At 46.9% G+C, this 25,215-nt stretch overlaps 1 protein-coding gene across 1 annotated transcript; it reads left to right on the forward strand.

Moving 5' to 3' along the window:
• Nucleotides 1-8,557: 8,557 nt before the first annotated feature.
• Nucleotides 8,558-24,505, forward strand: LOC142588691 (uncharacterized). Its single transcript, XM_075700512.1, has 2 exons — nt 8,558-9,159; nt 24,310-24,505. Exons 1-2 carry the CDS (start codon nt 8,558-8,560, stop codon nt 24,503-24,505), a joined length of 798 nt encoding a protein of 265 aa, XP_075556627.1.
• The last annotated feature ends 710 nt before the right edge of the window (nt 24,506-25,215 follow it).

The following is a 25,215-nucleotide window of genomic DNA, read 5'->3' on the forward strand; positions in this document are numbered from 1 at the left end:
AAAAACATACAGGAGAAAATATTCGCCCAAGTTGAGGCCCGTGTATGCTGTAGCAAAAAGAAGGAAAAATACGGGGACCTTTCAGCTCATCCCTATCTAATGCGAAGAGAGAGATAGATAAAAGGAAGGCAGCAATGTTAACTAGTCAAGAATCCGGTTGGCTATCCTGCGCTGGGGGAAGGGAGCAGCGGAATAGAAATAAGGGAGAGAAACAGAGATATATGGTAGAGAGACGTCCATGAACACCACTACAAAGTCAAAGGCGCTCGCAGAAGCCAGATGTTCTCAGAAAGCACAGAAGTGCCTTTAGTGCTTTCTGAGCCAATTATCAGTCTGATGGGTGTTCTAGCATTGTCTGTTCACTCAGAAGACGATCATCTAGTTTCCTGAATGCATTGGTCATAGACTGTCTTTGTGCTTCAAACTGATGACAGTGGCCCAATGGGTGGTCAATGCTCTCCTCGCATCCGCAGACATCACATGCGGGACTGTCAGCCATTCCATTGAGTGCTGAATGAGCTTTCGTGAAGGGAACTCCCAACCACAAGCGACACAGAGGAGACGCTTCGCTTCGGTGCAGTCCTGCCGGAGGCTTGAGTTGCAGTGGAGGGTTGAGCCTGTGCAGTCTGGTGCACCTCTTATGTGCGGTGTTCCACTCAGCTAACGAGAGTGTTCGTGCTAGAATGAAAAGCTGATTCACCCAGTGAAACATCTAGATGTACACTTTCTAGAAGCACTTGAATTTAATGTAGATGGAAAGCATCAGCTTGTAAGCTGTTGAGAAATTCGTTACAGGCATAGGCAGCAGTACAAGTTCGATAGAGAATTTCTGAGGAAGAGGAAGAAATATTAGGGGGATGACAACAAAGATGCTTAAAAAGAAAGTAGGTATGGCATATCTTATTAACTCAAGCAGCCTAGAGGACTACTTGGCGCCGCCATCATCGTCATCAATGTTGAGTCGAGGGACGTTGTAGGATAGGGGGTAAAAGTCGGCCCCACACGTGGCCATGCGCTCGGCAAACGCGACCCGAAGGGCTTGGTTCCCGGGAGGCTGTAGTCGATGCGCTCTTCTTCGGTTGCTCTATCGATTCCTATGTGCGACTCTTCGCCCAATGTGCTAATGGAAGTTCAGTCGTTTAGTACAACATATACGTTTATCGCCTTTGCCAGAATGTGCGATTGCAGCAGCCCAACATTCCTCTCGCACTTTTTGTTTGTTTCTCTTTCTTTTTTTTTTGAACAGCGTGCGCAGAGCACTCCAAGAGCGGTGGTGGAAGACATTAAAAAAGTACCGTGGCATGATCATGCGTTTGGCCGAGTTTTTCTGGTTTCAATTGGATACTGTGAAGCCATAGCTCGGCAAAATAGAGGATCCCTACTCAGATGGACGCAATAATTATATTTGTTGCTTGCGACTCACTATTACTCGCACTTACCGAAATTCTGCTCAGCCATGCTGGTGGAGCCACATTCGCCAAAGTATACCCAGCTGGGCCTTGACTCGCACTCAGACTCGTCATTATTTCTAGACAGCTACGCTTAGCTGAACTCAGGTTATCTGAGGTTAAGTCCAACTCAGGTGCATACTCAGGGTCATATCCCATCGGCGGCCAGTTGTTTTTATGGAATTTCATTTTCCTGTTTATATAATAGCTTTTTAAAATTCGATTATTAACTTGAAATACATTTCTTTGTGTTTCTTTGTACACTTATTTGTTGCTTTCTTATGGTCTTACTAATAAGATAACGCCCCTCGGATCCCTTTCTACTCGTTCATTACATAGCGATCGTCTCGAAGTGAGCAGCTTCAAGGGATAGACAACCGCTCGGAACATGAAACGAAAAAGCCCCGCTTATGAAATGATTCCCTATCGTATTGGCTAAAAGGAGCAATGCCTTTCGGTTAAATGGGTGTTCATATTTTTAATTCATGACTGAAAGTCGCAAAAAAAGAGCTCTGTCACGCCACGCGGCAAAAACATGAAGCTGCGTAGGAGGTCCACAACGCGACCTTTTACTAGTGTGCACGGTTACTGGTCTATTTATTAGTATTTAAATGCAGTATACTTTCTATTATTATAAATTTGTTCCTGGCTTACAGTCTGAAGATAAGCGTTCGTTTGTAGTAAGCAGAAATGTGGCGCTGCCATTGGCTTCGTTTTCGATGAGTTGGGTTGGCTCGTCTACCGACCAAATAACGACGATGGAGGCCCGGCAGCCATGACGTAGGCGTGTACTTTGGAAAAAAAAACGCGGTACAAATATAAGAAATTTCTGTACAACAACGCGAGCTTATTTCACCAGCTTTTTTATTTTCAAAAGTGACTGAAAATGTCAGAATGTAAATGATTAATCACAGTTGCACTCAGTCCGGTCAAAGCGGAACGATGGGTGGTTTTCACAATTTGCGACACGGGCTATCGACATGGCTCTCAGCGTTGCTGGAGGAGGGACTCTTATTTTTCAGAGGCTGCTCAGATCGAAAAATTCTGCTTACTAAATATCGACGCGCTTTCGGAAGTAACCGCTGCAGGCGTAAACACTACCGTCGGTGAGCTTTGCGTTCCGCAATAAGAGGCCAGGTCCCTAAAAATTGTTTTTCAGTCCCTTTCAACCGTTTCAAGTAGCATGTGGGGTTTTTTTCTTGACCAGTTACCTTCGCTCTAAATGTTTACGTACTACGTGTCGCCTGAGGTAGAGAGGGTGATCTACATCCGCTGCCATGACCGTGAGCGGTGGCGCTGGCTAACACTCCAAGGCTAAGTTCTAGCAGACAAATAAATACACCAGAATGTGGATGAAAAAACAGGTCCGTGGTATTTCATTTGTTAATAGTATCATGCGCTTAAGGGGAAGGCGTAGGTTCGTATTCCACCTGCGGCGAATTACTCTTTCATCCACTTTCGTTTCAATGACTGTATTGTTTCCTGAAGTGAATTAGGAGCTACAAAGAAGTTTCCCTGTGCTGCCCTTTGTGCCAGTCTGTGTTGAATTTTCTTGATGTGACTAAGAAATATCGAGCCCCGTCCTCGGTTTCTTTACTACTCGTTCCTACATGTATACATATAACTTGAAACGATGACACAATGGGGCGTAATGAGATAGGTATTTTTTATTTGCTAATAGTTTCGGAAGTGGCACTTCCTTCATTAGGGCCATATTGGCTTCTGTCTGTGCTTTTTGTGTTCTGCGGCCGTAATATAACTGTTCACAATATAAACTTGGATCTGTATATATATATATATATATACAGTCTACAGTCATATATATATATATATATATATATATATATATATATATATATATAAATATATATCGATGTAAAAGTCTCGTCTCTAGCAACGCAGTCTGCTTCCTTGATTAAAGATGTAAATATTACAGAAATGTCGAGTCGAGTTATTACCCTGCAGTAAAAAATTGATGGAGTGAATACGCCTGTGGGTTCCACTCAACTGCAAAACCTGTCTGTAATGCCGGAGAAGCAATGATTTCGAAAGTCGATCGCGAGGATCGAACATCTGGTCTTATGGCATTGCAGCCAATGACCAATGTTAAAACTCGGAATCTTCTATGTAATCACTGAGCTTTGCGGAAATCAACTCGACGTAGGTGTCACCACCATTGCCAGGGCACATCGAGTTGGCCATTTCGCTGTTGGCAGAAACCGGCCAACCATAGCAAAGCTTTAAAACGAAAAAGAAGTCGAGCCTACTTTTTCGCGCGGCCACAAATTGAAAAATACCAACTTTAGCATCGGGCGTGACTATTCCTAGGCCGTACGCGATCAGCGACGTAAGCTCTGCCAGTTCCTTAGGACGATAAAGAAGGACGGTGACCGAGTGCGTCTTGTGTTTAATAAGCTGTTCGTCAAAGATCAGGGTTTTGCGTAGGATCCGAATGGAATAATGTTGTAGCTATACCAAGTCGTGCCTCAAAATGAAATTCAATCCTGCTTTCTTCAATCTCGTACAGTGCACTTTGCCTGTGAACCCCTCTGCGCCATAACGGCAAAAGTTCGGATAATTTTGCACCTTCCTTCTTGTAAAGCACTATTAGAAGCATTCTGCCTAAATATTTTGCCCTGTCATGAGCCGTAGATTCATGCTCTGCATCTATCGTGTCTCTGACTTGAACGTCGCTGAAAGAAACAGTTTATGAAGGCTCTAATAATAATAATATTTGGGGTTTTACGTGCCAAAACCACTTTCTGATTATGAGGCGCGCCGTAGTGGAGGGCTCCGGAAATTTTGACCACCTGGGGTTCTTTAACGTGCACCTAAATCTAAGCACACGGGTGTTTTCGCATTTCGCCCCCATCGAAATGCGGCCGCCGTGGCCGGGATTCGATCCCGCGACCTCGTGCTCAGCAGCCCAACACCATAGCCACTGAGCAACCGCGGCGGGTTATGAAGGCTCTATCTTAGCTACTTGTTCTGAGCTCGATTTTTTTCGTTGCGGTAAAATATTGAGAAGCGGAGGTGGCGTCCTTATCACCATAAAAAAGGACTTTGTTTCTGCACCAATTCAAATTGATGCTTATCTTCAGCGTGCGTTGGATATCGCTTAAATGCGGCTCTACTAACATAATTGTATGCACGCATTACCACCCTCCTGATATGCAGGCAGGTTTGTGACTGAATTTGACCGCTTACTAAGTTTTGGACCATGAAATTTTCTTTCCCTTCATTAGTAATTTTCGGTGACCTGAACTTTCCAGAATTGTGCTGGCCCACGCAATCTGTTTCATCAGGCTACATGGACGCGCATTCATTTTTTCAAACAAACATGCCTTGACCTTTCCCTTGCGAAACTTATCAATGAGGCCACTGGAAGGTCAACATGATCAAATGTAGTCTATTTAATATTAAGCAACTCTTTTCATATCATTTCAACAATTACCCGCCTTCCTGGTCTCTCTGATCATGATATTACAACCGGTAACCTCAACAGTCTACTAAACAGGCGCCAAAGGATTTCTTAATTATGGAATGCTATAGGAGGGCAAACTATAGAGTAATCAATTCTGAACTGTCACGTTTTTCTGAGCGTTTCCTCGCTGGCCATTTAATGTACGCTGTTGAAGAAGTCTGTAAGATACACAAAACGTTTTAATTAACCTACTAGACAAGTTCATTACAGTATTATCCGTTAAAAACCGCAGTAATGTGCCACGGTTTATTATTAAACTTCGGCAGCTTATAAAAAAAAAGATTGTACAGACACAGGCAAACAAGTACCAACTTTCTGATTCGTGGATGCGTTACAAAGTATGCCAGAAAGTGTATCAGTTGTTGCTCAGAAACACCCAACGCCATTTCTTTAGGAAACTTATCATCTATGCTTAATATTAACCCTCGCAGATACTGGCGCGTCATTAAGGCGAATGATGACAGTGACAAGACGTTTATTGAAATATCCTGAGGAATTTGAAGGCTACCCAATCAAGTTGATGGCTCCGCCCACGACAGGACCGGGAGGTGGTGAATTTCTGCGACGTCGTGGGCCCTTTGGTCGGTCTACAGTTGGTGCCTAAATACCTTGCTCTTCAGCAAGGCGTCCCACTTGGACTTGTATTGAAGGTCGGAGCCCACGTTATACGGGGACAGCCAGAGCGTGCGGTCGAAGGAGCAGCATGCGGGACCGCATTTGGAGCACGATTGCGGGAAGTTGAGGTCTATCCAAATAAGCGCTCTGCGGGTGGAGGTAGGATCTCGTCTGTAGGAGCCTTAAAGTAAGGACCTGAGCCCTGTTCAGTTTCGGGCTGAGGTGAGCGAATTTACTCCTGCTGTGTCTGTAATTCGACGTAATTTTGTAATAAGTGGTAAGAGCATCTTGAAGGGGCAAGCCTGTGAGAGAGCCGGACCGTTAGCTCGGGCGCGGTGCGCAAATTTACGTGCCAAGCAGTTGGCCCGCTCGTTACGGTTGCAACCCGCTTGCTTAGTTATATCGTTCACGTGGGCCGGGAACCACGCTATGCTATAATCTCCAGTTTCTTCGCCCGTATTAATACGAAATGATCTGTTGACGATGCCGGCTGCATGTTTAGAAACTAGAGCGGACGAGAAAGCTCTGACCGCCGAACACAAGTCGGAGAAAATGGTCGTCATGCCTTTTGCGGCTGGAAGAGCCAAGGCTATCGCGGTTTCCTCCGCCTCGTTTGGGTGTTTAGTGTAGATTGACGCGGCGCTGATAAGTTATCCGCGCGCGTCAACGACCGAGATTGCAAACCTGTCTTTGCTGCCATATTTGACGGCATCGACGAAGAATGTATCTGCCCTGTGAGGACTGATTCATTGAAGGATGGTTCTAGCCAGCGCTCTTCTACGATCTTCGTTATATATCGGGTGGGTGTTCCTTTGTACGGGCTCTACCTTTATACCTTCCCGGGCTAATTTAGACAGAGAGTATCTGTCAAGAAGTGCCTGTATATATAGTATACCAGCTTCATCAAGAACCTTAATGCCCGGATTAGTTGGCGAAAGCCTAGAAATCTGTGCGATAAACTGTGCTTCGGTTTATTCGTCTGTGGTATTACGAATCCCGAGTTCCAGCAGTTTTGCCTTGCTAGCAGACTGTGGAATATCGAGTATTATTTTGGCGCCAGACCTGATGAGCGTGTACGAAAGTAAGAATGGTTCTTTTCGATTTTGCTCTATTTGAGGTACGGTGCATTGTAAGTAGTATGACTGATGAAAAAGCTTGTAAGACCCTGAGTAGGTTGCCCTACTTGAATATTCCCCTTTTGCTTGTGTTTCTATTGATCAGTCTTAATATATTTTTCGCCTGTGCGCCTAGCTTTTTCAGAGCTTTTGCACAACAGCCTTTGGCGTTGATTAAGAGTCCTAAAATTTTGATGGAGTTCATCCTCGTAATGGGATGCCCTTCTCGTGTTGTAATTTCGGCTCGAGGTTTGACCAGAGGCTCGACGTTCCTAACAACATGCCTGGACTGTCTGTAGAGGAGGAGTTCGGATTTGGTCGGTGAAGTCTTGACACCTGTGCATGCAAGAAATCCTTCCGGCACTCCTTTGGCCCCCTGGAGAGATTTTTCTAGATCCGCCAGAGATCCCCCCGGGAACCAGATTGTAATATCATCTTCATAGATTGCGTGGCCTATTTTGGGAGTTCGGTTAGCCTTTCAGAGGGTTTATCCATGGCGATATTGGATACTAGCGGGGTTAGGACCGAGCCGCAAGGGTTTCAGCAGTTGCCCAGTTCGTAAAGACCGCCCGAGATCGCGTCCTGTCGAAGGAACGCTTTCCTTTCTGATAGGAACGAGTGAGAAAAATTACAGAATTTCCGCCCTAGGTTGAGATAGGAAATTTCGTTCAATATGTGTTAATGAGCCACCTTATCAAAGTCCTTAGCGAGGTTGAGTGCAATGATTCCTTGTACATCCTGCGTCTCGTTTTCGAATACGGATCTTTTCAGGAGCAGCACTGCGTCCTGTGTGGAGAGTCTTTCTAAAACCCATTAGATTATGCCTAAATAGTTCGTCATTTTCTGTGTGATCAACAATTCGGTTGTGTACTGCATGTTCGGCCACTTTGCAAATGCACGATGTTAGAGAGATTGGACGCAGTTTACTTATGTTATTTATGTGCGAAGGATGAGTACCACCTTAGCTGTGTGCCATTCCGAAGCTCCAAACCCAAGCTCCCCACCTCGTTTATCTCTGCCGTTAGGATTTCGAAAGCCTTGTCGCCGAGCTTCCGGAGGACTCTGTTGGTGGCGCCACCTGGCCCCGGGGCCGATCTTCCATTTAAGTTGAAGGGTACGTGTCTGATTTCCGAAATTGTGAAAGGTTCGTCTGATTCTGGCCTGTCTAGCCCCGTGTAACCCGCTCTCGCTTTTATGCCTTGCGAATCTTCTTCCTTGACCGGTAGGCAAGTTCGCGCCAGGACGTTGACAATTCGTTTGCGAAGCCCGAGGTGACCTGCTTATGTATGAGCTTATTGACGGCGAGAGCTAAAGCATTCCTGGACAGTGTGTCGTTGAGGAGGCTTTTCAAGTTGATTCCACTTACTACCTCTTCTCATGGGACCGTCCGTTTCGTTGCATGTCTCATCCCACGGTTGCAGGGCCAGTTGCCTGTAATACCACTATATTTCCTTGTTTACTGACGTTAGTTCTGCTCGTAGTTGGCGATTTAATTTCTGCGTTTTCCATCTGTCTGCAAGAGCGTGTTTCGCCTCCTGGAGATGCGCTAACCGCGAGTCAGTTTTGGGGACTTCAAGGTGTTTGGTGATTTCTTTGGTCACATTTTTGACGGAGTGTTTAAGATTGGCAATTAGGTTGTAACAGCAGCAGCATCGGCGTCGCATGAGAGATGACGTAGACACTCGCGTCTACACGAGGCACGAGTGGCGGGCACGCTCCGGCATGGGCTACTGTTCCGAAGGAGATTATTAAAAGAATGCTACGCTAAGAGATCGAGTGTCGGTTCTTCTTCTCCTGCAAGAGCCCGAAATTTTACTGGTCTACGTGGTCGCTCGTCGCCACAGTTTGGTGACCCGGACGTGATACTGCCATACGTTCCTGTGGTAGAGACGGCCATGGACCAGACCAACGCTACGAGAGCTCAAGGCCAGAACCTTTCCGAGGAACGCGGTGAGCCCTCCTGTTCCGCGATCGCTGTCCGCCTCCCACAGTACTGCGACCAGCATCCTTCGGCGGGGTTTCTTCAGGCTGAAGTGCAATTTGAAGTCGCTGGTATCTGCTCTCAAGCCTGGAAGTTCCATTACGCCGTCGCAGCGCTCTCGCCCGCCGCCATTCACGAGGTAGCAGATATGTTGAACTCCCGATTGTCTACCGCCGCCTATGACGATCTCAAGACATCACTGCTACAGTGCACAGCAGCTTCACAACGTTCTCGCATCCAGCAGCTTCTGTCCGCTGAAGAACTCGGCGACCGACGTCCTACTGAACTTCTTCGCCGAATGAGCCAGCTGCTCGGAAACAACGCGAGATCCATCAACGACACGCAGTTGCGCGAATTGTTTTTGCAACGACTCCCGGCTAACGTGCAGGTGGTCCTGGCGACAGCCTGTACCATGGACCTTACCGGACTTGCCGCTTTGGCCGACAAAGTCATGGAAGTAGCCACCCCAACCATCGCAGCCACGTCACCATCTCCGGGTGACAATACAGCCGCTCTGCAAACTCTTCCCTGCTCTTCCGCAATGCAATCTCCGCTCGACTCCTTCCATGAACGCCTGGAACGCTTCATCTGTGGAGCGGAACATCGCCGCACATCTCGTTGCCGACGCAGCCGTAGTTCCAGCAGATCAAGACGCACGGGCACCTGCAATGAAACCTCAACTACAACGCTTGGAGTTTGCTACTGCCACCGCCGCTTTGGAAACGACGCTCGTCACTGTCGGCGTACCAGCGCTTGGCAGAGAAACAGGCCGGCCGACCTCTAACGGTGACGAGTGGTCCGGCCCAACACACAAGTCGCCTTTCTACGTGACGGACAGAGTTACGGGACAACGATTCTTAGTCGATACAGGTGCTGACGTCAGCATTCTCCCCGCCCAGCACTCCCACCGAAAAACGACACATGTGTCGTTTTTGCAAGCCGTCAACGGCACCAGGATTCCAGTTTTCTCGTCACGCTCCGTCATGCTAAACCTTCGCCTTCGACGAGCGTTCCCCTGGATTTTCCTGGTTGCAGACGTCCGTCGTGCAGTCATTGGAGCAGACTTCTTGCATACCTTCGGACTCCTTCTGGACATCCAACGACGCTGTCTCATCGACTCCGTGACCCAGCTATCCGTTCCCGGCGTCCGACATCAGGCACATCGCCCATAGCGCCTATTTCTGCCATGGTGGACAAACCTTTCGCCACGCTCCTACGGGAGTTTCCCACTTTGACGCGCCTGCCGGACTGGACGCAAGCGGTGCAACATGACGTGTGCCATCACATCGTCACCTCGGGCCCACCGGTCTATTCCCGACCCCGGCGTTTGTCTCCGGAGAAACTCAAGATCGCTCGCGCAGAGTTCGAACACATGCTGCGACTTGGCATCATCCGCCCTTCCTCCAGTAACTGGGCATCACCACTTTACATGGTGCCTAAGAAGACGGGAGACTGGCGCCCATGCGGCGAATACCGGGCACTAAACAACGTCACAGTTCCTGATCGCTACCCTCTACCGAACATTCAGGACTTCACGGTAACGTTGCACGGTGCGATGATCTTTTCTATCTTTTAGTGTCGATCTTTTCGCGCCTACCATCAGCTACCTGTCGCTGAAGAAGATATTCCCAAGACCGCCATCACTACACCCTTGGGTCTTTTCGAATTTCTCCGCATACCTTTCGGTTTATGGAACGCGGGCCAATCCTTTCAGCGTTTCATCGATTCTGTTACCCAAGTTTTGCCTTTCGTTTTTGCATACATTGACGACCTCCTCGTCGCAAGCTCTTCGGCAGAAGAACATCTTTACCACTTGCGGTTGTTGTTTTCACGCCTTGCCAGTAAAGGAATTGTCATCAACGCCGCCAAGAGTGAATTCGGTCAAACCGAACTCGAGTTCCTCGGTCATATCATCGACGCTAACGGCATTCGACCACTGCCGTCCAAGATTCGCGTCATCGAAAACCTTCCCCGACCGACCACACTCACCAAGCTTCGCCAGTTTCTCGGTTTCGTCAATTTCTACCGCCGATTCATTCCCGAGTGCGCACGACTTATGGCTCCGCTAGACACCCTCCTGGTAAACAAACGCAAACAAGTGCTTCAGTGGACTGAAGAGGCCACCGACGCTTTCACAAGAGTCAAGTCTGCCCTCGCCGACGCCACGCTGCTTAGACACCCAAAGCCAGACGCACCCACTGCCATCATGACCGACGCTTCAAACAACGCCGTTGGTGCCGTTCTGCAGCAATTCATCGACAATGCGTGGCATCCACTCGCTTTTTTCTCCAAGAAACTGAAGCCTGCGCAGTCCCGCTACAGCGTGTTCGGCCGTGAATTACTCGCTGTTTACCTGGCTATCAAGCATTTTCGCCATTTCCTCGAAGGCCGTGCATTCACTGTCTTGACGGACCACAAGCCCCTTGTGCACGCAATGAATCGTTCGGCGTCCTGTTACTCGCCCCGCGAGGTTCGCCACCTTTCCTACATTTCCGAGTTTACAACAACGTTCCGCCACATCAAGGGCACCGACAACGTTCCAGCCGACGTCCTCAGTCGTGTCAATGTCGTTTCCACGTTGACATCGGAACCTTTTATCATCGAGGCCGACTTACTCGCCAGTCAACAGCGTGACGACACTGAACTTCGTACACTCCGGAATTCGTCAACGTCCCTGAAATTGGAAGACGTCGTTGTGACCCCAAACGGTACGTCCGCCGTCTGCGACACTTCTAACGACACACCTAGACCATACATTCCGGCATCCCTTCGCAGACGTCTATTCGAAACCGTACACAACCTGTCGCACCCTGGCATACGAGCGACACAGAAGCTACTTTCCAGTCGTTTCGGTTGGCCCCCGCTAAACGCGCAAGTTCGCGATTGAGTTCGCTGCTGTTTGTCGTGTCAACGTTCGAAGATCCAGCGTCACCCCATTCCGCCTGCCAAGTCTTTTCTTCCACCGGATGCTCGTTTTGATACCATACACCTCGACCTCGTCGGCCCTCTCCCACCTTCGAAGGGTTACTGCTACATACTGACATGCATCGACCGTTATACACGGTGGCCAGAAGCTACACCTATATCTGACATCTCAGCGCCCACTGTTGCAGCAGCTTTCATGTCTACGTGGATCGCAAGGTTCGGCTGCCCATCCACAATAATCACAGATTGCGGTCGGCAGTTTGACTCAGCACTCTTCAACGAGCTACTCAAACTACTCGGAACGACACGTTTTCGCACAACTGCTTAGCACCCGCAGTCCAATGGACTAGTAGAACGTTTTCACCGGCTCTCAAGGCCTCCCGTATGGCACATGAATTGCGAGAGAAGTGGGTCCTGCATTTGCCCCTCGTCTTACTTGGCATGAGAGCCGCACTAAAGAGCGACCTAGGTTGCTCCTGTGCTGAGCTAGCTTACGGCACTCCGCTACGCCTTCCGTGCGATTTCTTTGTCACCACCCCCAAAACGCCTATGCCATCACCTGCCGAATACGTTGCCGAACTGCAAGCCTTCTTCAGCCAGATACGCCCCATGCCTACAAGTTCACAAGAAGCAAGGTCCCCGTACGTTTCTCCCGCACTCACCTCTCCTACCCACGTTTTCGTACGTAACTGTGCTATGCGGAAGCCTTTGCAACCACACTACTCCGGGCCATATTGTGTTCCAGAGCGTCGTCCGACGACGTTTCTTGTGAATGTCAAGGGCCGATCAGACACAATTGCCCTGGAACGCCTCAAACCCGCCTACATCGAAGCACCCGCGCCATCAACTCCACCAGTATGCGAGGCGACCCTGCTGCATCTTTCGCCGCCCCCTGCGCACGTGACACCCAAGACCAATGCCAAGACACGCCGCGTCACGTGGACTTTCCATCGTTCGTCGAACTTTTCTCCTCTCCAGGGGGGGAGCCCTCTGTAGCGGCAGCAGCATCGGCGTCGCACGAGAGATGACGTAGACGTTCGCGTCTGCACGAGGCACGAGCGGCTGGCACGCTCCGGCACGGGCTAGCGTTCCGAAGGAGATTATTAAAAGAATGCTACGCTAAGAGATCGAGTGTCGGTTCTTCCTGTCCTGCAAGAGCCCGAGACTTTACCGGTCTACGTGGTCGCTCGTCGCCACAAGGTCCTTGAAGAATTCGCTTGAGGGGCCCTTGGGCTCGAATTTTTCCGGAAGAGATCCCAATAGACGTATTCGTATTTGACCGAAGGCGAATGATATTCTTAATATTAGGATCACACGTGATAATAGTGCTGTTTTTTTCTTAACAAGAGTGCACTGCAATTTTCAACAATACTTTAGTATCACTTTTTACAAAAGAAGACATGGCCACATGCCGTAGCTTTCATTTTTTTACCGCTATGCATATGCCCGAGATAACCATCACTGAAGCTGGCATTGTTTCCCTGCTAAACAAAATAAAAATTCGATCTGCTTCGGATCACACTGGTATCAACAATAAAATACTCAAAAATATAATTCCTAGTATATGTCCACTGTTCTGTGCACATTTCTCAATATCATCAGCAAATGGTCCCATTCCAAATCACCGGAAGAAAGCTAAAGTCATCCCGATACTTAAGCCCGGCGATCGGTGTTCTCCGGCCAATTATAGTCCCATTTCACTAACGCGTACTGTATGTAAACTTCTAGAACACCTTATACAATTTTATATCATTAACTATATCGAGGAACATAACAATATATTGAAATACCCGCACGGTTTTCGAAGCGAATATTCTTGCGACACGCTACTTGCGGGCTCCATCCACGATATTCATTCTTCCATAGACGCGGGTTTGCAATTAGATTCAATTCTTCCAGACTGTTCAAAGGCTTTTGACCCAGTCTCCCGCCACCGGCAATTTACCATATTGGAAAAGCTTCACATTCACCCTAACGTTCCAGCATGCGTAAATTATTTCTTATAAGCGCGCGTGGAAATCACCTCTGTTAATGACGCTACCTCATCTTTCAGACATGTCGCTTCTGGTAAACTCCAGGGGAGTGTGATTGGTCGTTACTATTTTTAATCTACATTAAAGATCTTCCAGCTTCACTCTCATCCAGAATTAGACTGTTTGCCCATGATTACGTCATATGTCGGGGTGTATCCTGCATCACCGACCAGCTGACCATACAATCCGACCTTAACACGAGCAGTGCATAGTGCTCATCTTGGCTCGTGCCACTTAACCACAGTGAAAAAAAGGCCTTGTAATTTACTAACCATCTTTGCCGTGTACTTTCGTCTTATTAATTAAATGATAGCTCTATTGAAATGGCATCAACGTACAAGTCCATTGCACTTTATTTACAGTCTGACTTATCATTGGATTGCCATAATAACACAACCCTTGCTTCTGCTAATCGTCTCGGCCGCTTTAAACATGACATTAGACAAGCGCCTATTCATCTTCGAATACTTGCTTACACCACGTTAATGCGACCTCAAATTGAATATGCGTCTGCCATCTGGGATCATTGCAAATACTGCATTATTAACAACAAGCCCTCATATTCCGTGCTGTTCGCTTCATCTACTTGGAACACTCACCTTTCGCTAGTGTCGCTGCTTTAAAAAATCACTCTCAATTGCAAGAGCTTTCGCATTGCAGTAAACATGCTCGCTTATCACTTTTCCATAAAATTTACAATCACACATTCCGCCATGACGACTTTTTCGTGCAGCCAGCGGCTATCTTTCCCCGTCGGGACCATACTAATAAAGTAACACGAATAATTTGCCGCTCAATACACTACGGTGAATGTTTCCTACCGTGGACATCAAAGGATTGGAACCAGTTGCTATCACACATCGCTACAGAAATTAACAGCAGCAAATTTCAAGACCTCATTCGTGATAACGATCGTGCAACCATCCCTGAATAATATTCCACTGTTTTGTTCTTAACACAGTGCGTCTATTAGTTCACTAGCTTTTCTTTTCTATCTCTTTATTGTATTTTGCACTCTTATTCAATTTAATTTGTTATTCTGCTCTGTACCGTAATCGTTACCTAACTGTGTGCCTCTGTTTGACCGTGTCCTCGATTAGTTCTCTTTTAACCACCAATAACTCACTCGAGTTATTATACTCGTGTGTTGTTCATGTAACGTGCGTATATATATGCAATAGTAATGTCCTTTTCTGTGCCTATTCTATACTGCGTTATTTTATTTTGAATTATATATACGCCTGCAGTTATTTGCACCAGCCCTGTCACCCCCCCCCCCTCCCTTATGCACTACCGTTAACCTAAGGGCCTTTAGGGGTAACTTGAATATATATATATATATATATATATATATATATATATATATATATATATATATATATATATATATATATCTTCGTTATATATCGGGTGGGTGTTCCTTGGTACGGGCTCTACCTTTATACCTTCCCGGGCTAATTTAGACAGGGGGTATCTCTCAAGCAGTGCTTGTATAGATAGTATACCAGCTTCATCAAGAATCTTAATGCCCGGATTAGTTGGCGAAAGCCTGGAAATCTGTGCAATAAACTGTGCTTGGATTTATTCGTCTGTGGTATTGCGAATTACGAGTTCCAGCAGTTTTACCGTGCTAGCAGACTGGAATATCGAGTATTCTTTTGGCGCCGGATCTGATGCGCGTGTAAGATTGTAAGATTGGTTCTTTTCGATTTTGCTCTATTTGAGGTACGGTACCTTGTAATATGACTGATGAAAAAAGCTTGAAAGACCCTGAGTAGGTTGTCCTACTTGAACCTTCCCCTTTAGCTTGTGATTCTATTGATCAGTCTTAGTATATTTTTCGACTGTGCGCCTAGCTTTTTTAGAGCTTTTGCACAACAGCCTTTGGCGTTGAATAAGAGTCCTAAAATTTTGATTGGATTCATCCTTGTAATGGGATGCCCTTGCCGTGTTGTAATTTAGACTCGAGGCTCGAGGTTCGCCCAGAGGCTCGACGTTCCTAACACCATGCCTGGACTGTCTGTAGAGGAGGAGTTCGGATTTGGTCGGTGAAATGTTTACACCTGTGCATGCCAGAAATCCTTCCGTGTATGCATATTCTTCAGATTTCGGATGCAGAAAAATAAAGGCTCATCACCCACGTGAAATGAACTGATGTAACTTTTGAAATTCTGTTCAATATTGTGGGCGTTTAGGGATGTACGCAAATCAAAGTTCATTCAGTTTTAAACACTACTCCTGCAGCAATCACTTCTAGCTGTGACAAAGGAAAAGCATTCAGTGTAGACAAGACTCTTTACTGTTTCTCTTCTTGCTTGCTAAACTGCCTCTTTTCTCAATTTCTCAATGAACAAGCCCTCTTTTTCTTTCTGCAGCACACAAAGCTTCTACTTTTAGCGCCACAAAGCTTCTACTTTTATCTTCCTCAACAACTTTGCACCAGGACGGAGTGAGTAGGGATAGTTATTTATTTTTCATCGCAGCTAGGAATGCTTTTCGTAGGAGGGTTGGAAGTTAGGCCGAGATTTCAGACGCATTTTTTCACAGCGATTTGGCTTTTGTAGCGGAAGAAGTCCGTAGAAGTGTCTTTTTTCGGTCTTTTTTTTCACCGATTATGTCGGACATTGTCTTTTGGATGTCACCCACCGTGAAAAACGTGCCTCCCAAGCGCGTGATTTATGTGTCGGTTTTCTGTCGAAACGATGTATCGCGCGATCCTACGCCTCACGGAGATAGGAGACGTTCGCCGAGCTCTCCAAAAAAATGGCGTGGCGTTTTGCCCGTCATGTATCCACTCGTGCAGCCAGGCACACAACGCGTTGGCGTGAGGAATGCATGCACATCAAGAGCCCAGTCGGGAACAGATAACACAACTCTGGCACGGACTGCCGGAACCGCCCGTAACAGCAAGTGACAGCGATTCAGGAGAAAGTGGAGCCTGCTGCGAATACACGACGCCACAAAGGTCGCTGACGGCATTTTGACGATGCCGCCCAACATTACTCACTTTGGCCACTGATTTCGGTTCTTGGAACTTCGTCTGCTACATTGCATTAAGGCGAGGAACGAAAGACATTCCTCTCTGCACAGGATGCACAGTAATTAAACGATTATTTCCGTGGCAGTTTCTTTTAAAGAAAAATTGATCTCGGCCGTGTTGTTGCATTTGCCAGTCTGCAGCTATTAACAGTGGGGGAGAGAGGATGCCTCCGCCCTCGTGCTCCCCGTTAGGTACGCGTATAACTGCCAAAATGGAACAAATTTCTTGTCCCGTCTCACTCTGGCATGTTCTCCACTGCTGGTTATCGCGGGCGTCTGGGCGTACTCTTAGCTTGTATCCGGTGTTTGATTCCAACCCTGACTCATGCATTGCGCCCAGTGTCAACGCGCAGACAAATAGTGAAGTGTAGCCATTCCTCACCCCAAAAGCGAACACCAGCAAACCACGAACCAGCAGGCCTCGATGCGTCCTCTTCCCCCGTGGCCGTTGCGTATAGCGTCATCCGCTGGCCAGAGTTCCGGGAACACATCCCCACGACCGGATTCATTCAAGTCGAGCTCCGTATACGTATCCCTAGTCCGGACACGGTTTAGTGTGAACTGTGGTTTAACGTCACGGGCCCTATACGCAGACCACGTAACCTTTTCTCAGTTGCCTTCCACCTGTGCAATGGGTAGGCCCCGTGCAGTAAGGACTGCGGATGAACAGTGCTCACACGAAGAACACCGCCTTGAATAGAAGCGGGAATGTGCTCGGCAACGGTAAGCGGCACGTAATACGGACGAAGATCGTGTCGCAATCGTGAAGCGTATACGCCTTTGGTTGGATCACTCTTACCGGCAGTACTCCTGTCGTAACTGTGGGTGATTTCAGCATAAACGCGTCCCGGCCAGACGGAAATTGGTTCGTGACGTTTCTTTTTGAAAAGTCTGGCATTCAATGTTACTCAAACTTCAGTGTGCCCACGACGCGTCATAAGTTGTGTGTAGACCTAAAAATGGCCAAGAATCTTTCTAGTGTCGCCACTGAGCCACTGACCGTATATCATAGCGATCATAAAACGAAGTCGCCTTGGTTACCAAATAATCAATCCAAAAGAGCAAACAAAACAAGGTCACAAATAAAAAAAAGCACTTAGTATGCAATTTATTGAACGAAAAAAATCCTGAAAAAAAGTTAATTGTGCTAGGTTTCTTATTTTCAATCAAAATATTTGTTATCAACAGGTTTATCAGCATATATTCAGCTCTGCTGGTCATTCACCTTCACTGTGTGAATGGCTCTGACTTTTTGTTTACCGATATTTCTTTTTATTTCGTGCTTATAGCTCCTTTAGAATTAGGCTCACCAATGTTCTCCACCCTGCCAGCCCCATTCTGAATCAACTTTCACCAATATTGTAGTCGGGTGCGGACTCTTAGCGTGAGACTCACCCAAAGCCTACACAACCGGGCTCACTCTTACTCGGATTCACACCCCTTTTGTCTAATCACGTTCACCCAGTGGGACTAGGGGCCGATTTACACTCGAGCCGCCCATCGCCGCAAGCCGCACCGCACGCTTGCGGTCACGCGAAAAATTGCACTTATCCAGTACTTGTGCACAAATTACCATTTAAACTGTGTGCACAGTGTATACCTTACACATTGTAAACCGAAATTTGTGCACAAGTGTTTGATACGTGCAATCTTTCGCGCGACCGCACGCGTGCGGTGCGGTTTGCCGCGATGGGCGGCTCGAGCGTAAATCGGCCCTAACAGGTTGCTCAGCGTCTGAGTGAGACTGAGTCAGTTGACCCATGAGTGAGTTTTGAGTTTGGAGACTTATGCGTGAGGCACCCTTCTCGTTTTCCTTCCTGCTTCGGTCAAGTAGATTAGTAGCAACTCTTCGCGAAGAAGTGAGTTCATGACAACACGGGATGATGGGCTGAAAATTTTATTTTCTAACAGCTTTTCCAGCTTTCAATTTTTAATAACCCCGCCTGAAAATTTTACAAATTAGTTTGCGTAAATACATGCACGTGTTCTGTTTTCCTGTTGCACTCTGCACTCTGTAAATAAGCGTGCGTCCCTTATTACGTTTATTCGCCATGATTATGTGGTCTGCAATGAGGTAGCAGGTTGCGATCGAGCTGTAGTTCCAGCATTCTTGCCCGATCTTCGACGCAACCTTTTCGCGGGGAAAATGCATTTTAAGTTGAACTTTGCGACTAAGCACGCAGCTGTTTGCAAGAATGATATTTATAATGATTTAGAATTGTAATGATAAAATTAGTCCCAGGGAAAGAGAGAAAGGAAGTTCAACTCGAGAAAAGTGAAGAAGGGACCCACTCGTGACAAAGAGCCGAGACTTGCCGCCACATTCTAAAGCTCGCATTTGTGCTTTACGCAAAAGAGCCGCTTGTGCGTGGTTATCAACTATGGTACCTCTTTTTCTATGAAACGTAATAACGAGGCGTGAGCGCGCCTTTCTCGAAGTCCTCTAGTTTTTATATATAACAAATGCAAGAGAAATAGCTGATCTTGGTGATAGTTCCGACGGCGCCGCTTTCGTTTTCTTGCCAAAAAAAGGAACTTGAATTTCTATTTTAGACCCGCGCCGTACATGCTGTAAGGCTCGATGCGATAAAGGCGCCCTTTCATATTTCAGAATCTGCCCATTTGATTATGAATTGTATGTACTAGAATGTGTACTGTACTAATAACAATATTACGAAAAAATTGAATGTTTAACAAGAGTTGTTAGCATGCTGTCTTATCTTGCCTACGTAGTTGTACAGTTGTTGTGCTGGAAGGTGTCGCAGTTATCACAAATTTTTACAGACTAGCTGCTATTTCTGACGTACAAACGATAGAAAACAGCCATAGGTAGGCCTCCTACAAGTAATCCGTGGTGTCTTCATCTCGAAAAGCAGTCACAAAAATGGAAAAATGACGCAACACTCGTGGCCAACTTTCTGTGGAAATGAAGGGAAAGCTACGGAGGCAAATCGCGCACGAGTGAGAGCGCTTCTGAAAAGAGTCCCGTGTTTTTATGCATGTTAATTTAAGCTGGTGAAGAGAAAACATATACACCTTATTAACAACAGTCAAATGCGATGAAACACACCGCTGAATGTAAGAGTTTGCTTACTTTGCGGCTTTTCCCTTGCGCGTCTGGGCAAACGCGACACCGTCGCACGTAAAGCTGCGGCGATTCAGCGTGTGTTCCGAGCAACCAAAAGCACCTTAAAACGCTGGCGGACTACTTGGCACCGTAACACATGTGCCCCGCACCCGCAGCTTTCTCTTCATTGCCACAGAAAGTTGTCCGCGAGTATAGTGATTTAAAATGCTTTTTTTTTGTTTTTGCTTGCTTGAACTAGAGCCAGTACTCAGTGATGAAGACCTCATGTACAAAATCTCGCCAGAGGACAGATACACCGTCATAGAGTCAAGGATGCTTGGAAGACCAAGCTCGGCCTTGATCTATTTCGAAGGACCGCATGTTCCTTTCTAAATTGAGGTCGGTGGAGCCATACTTCGATGTAGACCGTATAGAAAGTCTATAGGTTCCTGCAAACTGTGTGATGACATCGGGCACAGGCAAGATATTTGTCGACGCCCTAAGAACGTCTGTCATCTTTGCGGTAAAATGGGACAGCCCCTAAACCACGAGTGCACACCAATCTGCAAAATATGCCAACTTCCGCATGAAACATCAGGAAGGGAGTGCGAGTAAAAGCTAAAAACAGCGCCACCACCTTTCACAGGGAGGCAAAAGAGGGAAGAAAAATAACAATAGAAACAGCGGGATGGGTATCTGAGCACGCATTCAGATTTTCCTGACCTAATAACATCTAGCCGCAGCATGAGTGCCTTGCTCCCTACTACCCCCTTTTCTTGACTGTCCCCTGGAAAATCGAGACCCGGATAAAGCCTATCTAGTCTAAATCAGGCTCAACATCGTGGTCTAGTTCGCAAAGGGGAACATCTTATGCAAATATTGTGAACGGCAAAAGTACGAATAGGGAAGTTGAAGAGAAATGGAGAGAAACCAAGAAAGGAGTTTCAAGTCAAGCTAGACAACCCACAAACGTTCATAGGAACGCTGTGAAACGCTGCAAGGAACAGGATATCATCATGAAGGGTAACAGAGTAGAATACAGTGACACCGAAATCTTTATCAACAAAGAGGTGCAAGCGAGGATGAAGACACAAATCCAGAAAGGAATGGGTCTAATTGTCCAGAAAGTCACGCAACAGCCACAACAATACATAACTCAACAAATCACACCAATCCAAGCAGTACTTCAGGATATCAGCAACTTCAATACCTACGCTAAGCGGAATTTCATCACAAGAGCCGAACTAGACGAAAAGCATTCGTGAAAGAAGGCGCGAACCGACATGAACGATGCCAAGAGACAAGCTAGAAACACCACCACCGACGACGAATTAGAACAGAATTGGGAGCCAGATTAGGGAAAAGCACCGACATCAGCCTTTCAAGATCGGGCAACGGAACTGCAGATCACTTCGAAACAAGTGAACAGATCTTCAAGAATTGGCAAAACTTGAACAGCCTGAGGACATTTCCCTTAAAGATACATACGGCAAAGACTTCAAAATTAAATTATATGAGACGCATACGGGTACACACTACGCTGCTATTCTCAACAAGAAGATCTCTACGGTCTACAAACACGATCTCACGCACATGGAAAGTCAGCACTTCCTAAGTGAAATAACACTGGAAAGAAAGACGTACAAGAGCCTCTTCGTGCTCCATGTCTGCAGCCCGCCCAAAAATGTCCTTTCGTACATTGATATGCCTCTCAGGGAAATCCGACAGCTAACGAGAGGCTACAAGCTTGTAGTGATGGGCGATTTTATTGCACATCATACAACTTTGGGATACCATTAAACCACTATGAAAGGAGCGAATGTGCACGACACAGCAGAATAATAACACCTGACGCTGTCGAATGATCCGCACGCGCCCAGAAGAACGGGCAAGAGTGTTTCTCGCAACACCAACTCCCATCTTACCTTTACCGAGGGCTTCAGTAGGTCGTAGTGGAACAGGTTTTAGGATAACATAGATAGCTATCATCATGTTATACAACCTAAAGTATTGCACCGTAAGGCACAAATTCAAATCAAGAAAGGAAAAATTACAGACTAGGCCGGTTTCAGGAAAAGTGACGGAGCCGGCAAAATTAAAGACATTGAAGTTTGGTTCTGCACTGTTATCGAGGAAGCCGAAACGCACACCAAGAAAATTCAATTCACAGCAGACACACCAGCAGTCGGCCCAGACCTCTTTCACGTACGGGAAGCCCCAGGAAGGCTTCTCAAACGTTGGAAAAAGGTGAAACATAACCGGAAACTTAAGCAACGTATAGCCCGGGTTACTCATTGACACAGAAGTACGCTGAGAAGCTTAGCAGGCAAAATTTGAACCAAACGTGTGTCCTACTTCAAGGCACGCTGAGCACTAGAATGACGTGGTACATACTCATGTCGCTACTACCAAAAACCCAAAGCAGGACGCAACAGAGACATAACATTGCAATGTTGCTCCATTATTACCAAGGTAAAGAGCAGCAAGTATTGGAAGAAATAAAGAAAAATAGGCTCACTGGATGAAAATTCCGAGAAAGAGTAATCCGAAGCAGTACAAAAGCACACCCAATCACGAATTGGACAGACCCTTTTTCCATGCAGACATTGAGGTGGCATGGGCAAAGCTATCAGCTCGCTGGAAATGAACACGTTCATTAAAAGATCCTTCGAAATCTTGAAAATGAATCAGTAAACAGTCTACAAAATTATATGAACTAGTGCCGGGAGAGGGTCGAAATTGCAGCGGCATAGAAGCATGCCGAAATCACCATGTTCTTAGGGCCCAATAAACTGCTGCAAGTAAGCAATCTCCGTTCCATTTCCATGATATCGTGTGCAAGAAAATTGGTGGAACATACGGTGCAAGAACGCCTCACCTATCACCTCGAAAACAATGACCTGGTGGCCAAAACAATGTTAGTCTTCAGGCAACATCTTTCTACCTAAGACGTGCTATTACAACTCAAAGAAGATCTAATAGCTTACTTGGGAAAACATCACAAGGACTGCATTGTGGCAATCGACATCAAGGGTGCCTTTGACAACGTGGCGCACGAGGTGGTACTCCGCAACCCCTAGCCGACCGGCTGTTCTGAGCAATTGTGTCTATAGGTAAAAAACTTCTTTCAGAAAGAGCGGCCAACATTGGGGTTGGCGACCTAAGAAAAGAAAATTTCGAGACGCCGAACGAGGGAACACCTCAAGAGTCGGTAATATCGCGTTTGCTCTTCAACATCACAATGATGAAATTGCCTCAAGAACTGAACGAAATAGAAGGGCTGAGCCACGCCTTTCATGCAGAAGGTATAATAATATTGACGAACGCACCATCTACGGGCCAATAACAAAATACACTACAGCAGGCAATAAATTGCGTCAGACTTTACCTAAACAAATGCGGATTACAATGGGCAAACGAAAAATCAGAACTGACAGTGCTCAAAGCGATAACTCGAGGCAGGCCACCAGCCTCTGAGCAACCCGACCCGAGCCAGACTTGAAATACCATGAGTGCACTCGTTGCGAATACTTGGCCTTATAGATAAAGACGGGTCGGGAGCCGCGACCCACGGCAAACTTGAAACATCGCTTACCCAAGTGTCGCACCTCATTAAGAAATTTGTAAAGCAAAGTCGCGGCCTCAAAGAACTAGAACCATGTGTATTGTACAGGCGCTCATCACGAGCCGGATCGCGTATGGCACCCCCTATCTGGCCTTGAAGAACGCAGAAATTGAAGAACTAAACATCATGATTAGAAAAGCTACCAACACTGCATTGAGAATTCCAGAAAGACAGCTAGGGCGCGATTCTCAAACTCGGCCTGCAAAATACGTGAGAGGAACTCGCAGAAGCGTGCAATAAAAGCCGGACTGATGTGGAAGCAAGTGCGAAATCAGACGAGAAATCCAGTCTCCAAACTAACATATGAGACTCAATCTCAGTGGCACCTGTACTTCACAATATGCGTCAAAACATTCATGAGGAAAGAAGATGGACAAGAGCAAGAGCACACGACAAGAAATTCTCTGCAGACCTTAACAAAAGACACACGGATGCGGCTAAGTATCCAAGGATACCTGCTTTGGCAGTAACGGCAATTATTACCAAAGGCGAAGAGAAGGCCGCTGCCAGGATACTCGCCAAAGATTCGGACACGGCGGAAGAGGTGGCAATAGCACTGGCCATCTTCACATGCACAGAGAATGCCGTAATAATGAGCGACTCCCAATACACGTGTCATAATTTCGGAAAACGCCTGATAACCACCCAAGCTCTCCAAATTCTGCTATAAACACCGAAAGACACCCAAGTTACCGAGACCTAAGTTGTCTGGACCCATGACCACGAGTCATTGACGGTAAACGAAGCGGCACCCGCCGCAGCCCGAGATCATACAAGCCAGGCTTTTCTGCCAGAGGGGTTCCGAAAGGCGACGAGGTCCAAAAATATTTTTAAAAAAATATTACAGTATCCTGCAGCATTACCAAGTTGAAATGAAGGGCGTACCCCTTTCCACACCCCAATCTAACTAGAGAAGAGATAATTCCTTTGCGGTGTCTCCAAATGAACTCCTTTGTACTCGACATTATTATGCATAGGATGCACCCGATCCAGTTCTCATACTTTTGCTTCCCTGCGGGGCGCCGCGCTCCCTTTGTCACATGGGGGTGGGCTGTGCTAATCTTACTGAACCCAACGTGGGAGGCCATGCTGGTGGCGCCGTACTTGGAGGACCAGCGAAAGCTGGTCAACGAGGCCAGGGAAGCAACAAAGGCCAATGGCAACATTGACTGAGGAGGCCACCCGCCTTGGATGTAGAAAGAACTCTTTCTCACTGATTCGGATTAATAAACGTTTGCTCTACCTCTCTCTCTTTCTCTCTGTGCTCGCTTGTTTTTTTCGTCCGGTAGGATGGTCTTAGTGAGGCGCTCATACATACTTTTCTCCTTACATATCCCTGTTTGCGATGCACGAAAGAAAGAAAGAAAGAAAGAATGAAAAAAAAAAAAGAAAGAAAGTATGTTCGAGTACTTGGGCCTTCCGTCTCGAGCACGTGGCGACAGCGAGTCCAGCAGAAAGCCAATATGGTAAAACGCCCATGCTCCTCTTCAGTCAGAACAAGCTCCAAGGAGAGTCGCCGACGAGCATATTGAAGTAAAACGACAATGTGTCCTCAAGCGTGGACGTCGCGTTAGAGCTCTGTATTAGCGCGGCCCGCGGCTTAAAGGCAAGGAAAAACAGCGTGACGAAAACACTTATCCGCTTATGCTTGCGCAAGGTGTGAACGAGAACGCCGTTATCGCGGTCACTGTTGACACAAGGCTCCTTCGGTGTGGGCAGACGAAACGCGCGAGCTGGTTTTTTCGTGACATCCGAACCGACAGCGATGGTTGTAACAACAGCCTTAATTTTGACAGCTTGCTGCCTGGAATAAGCTGCCATGATGTTGCTATGGGCATCGCTGTCTGGGTGCCGTAAATTGAAGGCCTTTACTCGAACGGGCG

This window comes from Dermacentor variabilis, chromosome 7, assembly GCF_050947875.1.
Source record: "Dermacentor variabilis isolate Ectoservices chromosome 7, ASM5094787v1, whole genome shotgun sequence".
Taxonomy (NCBI): domain Eukaryota; kingdom Metazoa; phylum Arthropoda; class Arachnida; order Ixodida; family Ixodidae; genus Dermacentor; species Dermacentor variabilis.

Excerpts from the sequence above, each read along its gene's own strand:
- LOC142588691 (XM_075700512.1), top strand. The coding sequence starts at position 8,558 with ATGGACCAGACCAACGCTACGAGAGCTCAAGGCCAGAACCTTTCCGAG. Across the intron at positions 9,160-24,309 it reads GGTGACAATACAGCCGCTCT|GATGCACCCGATCCAGTTCT; the intron begins GCAAACTCTTCC and ends TATTATGCATAG.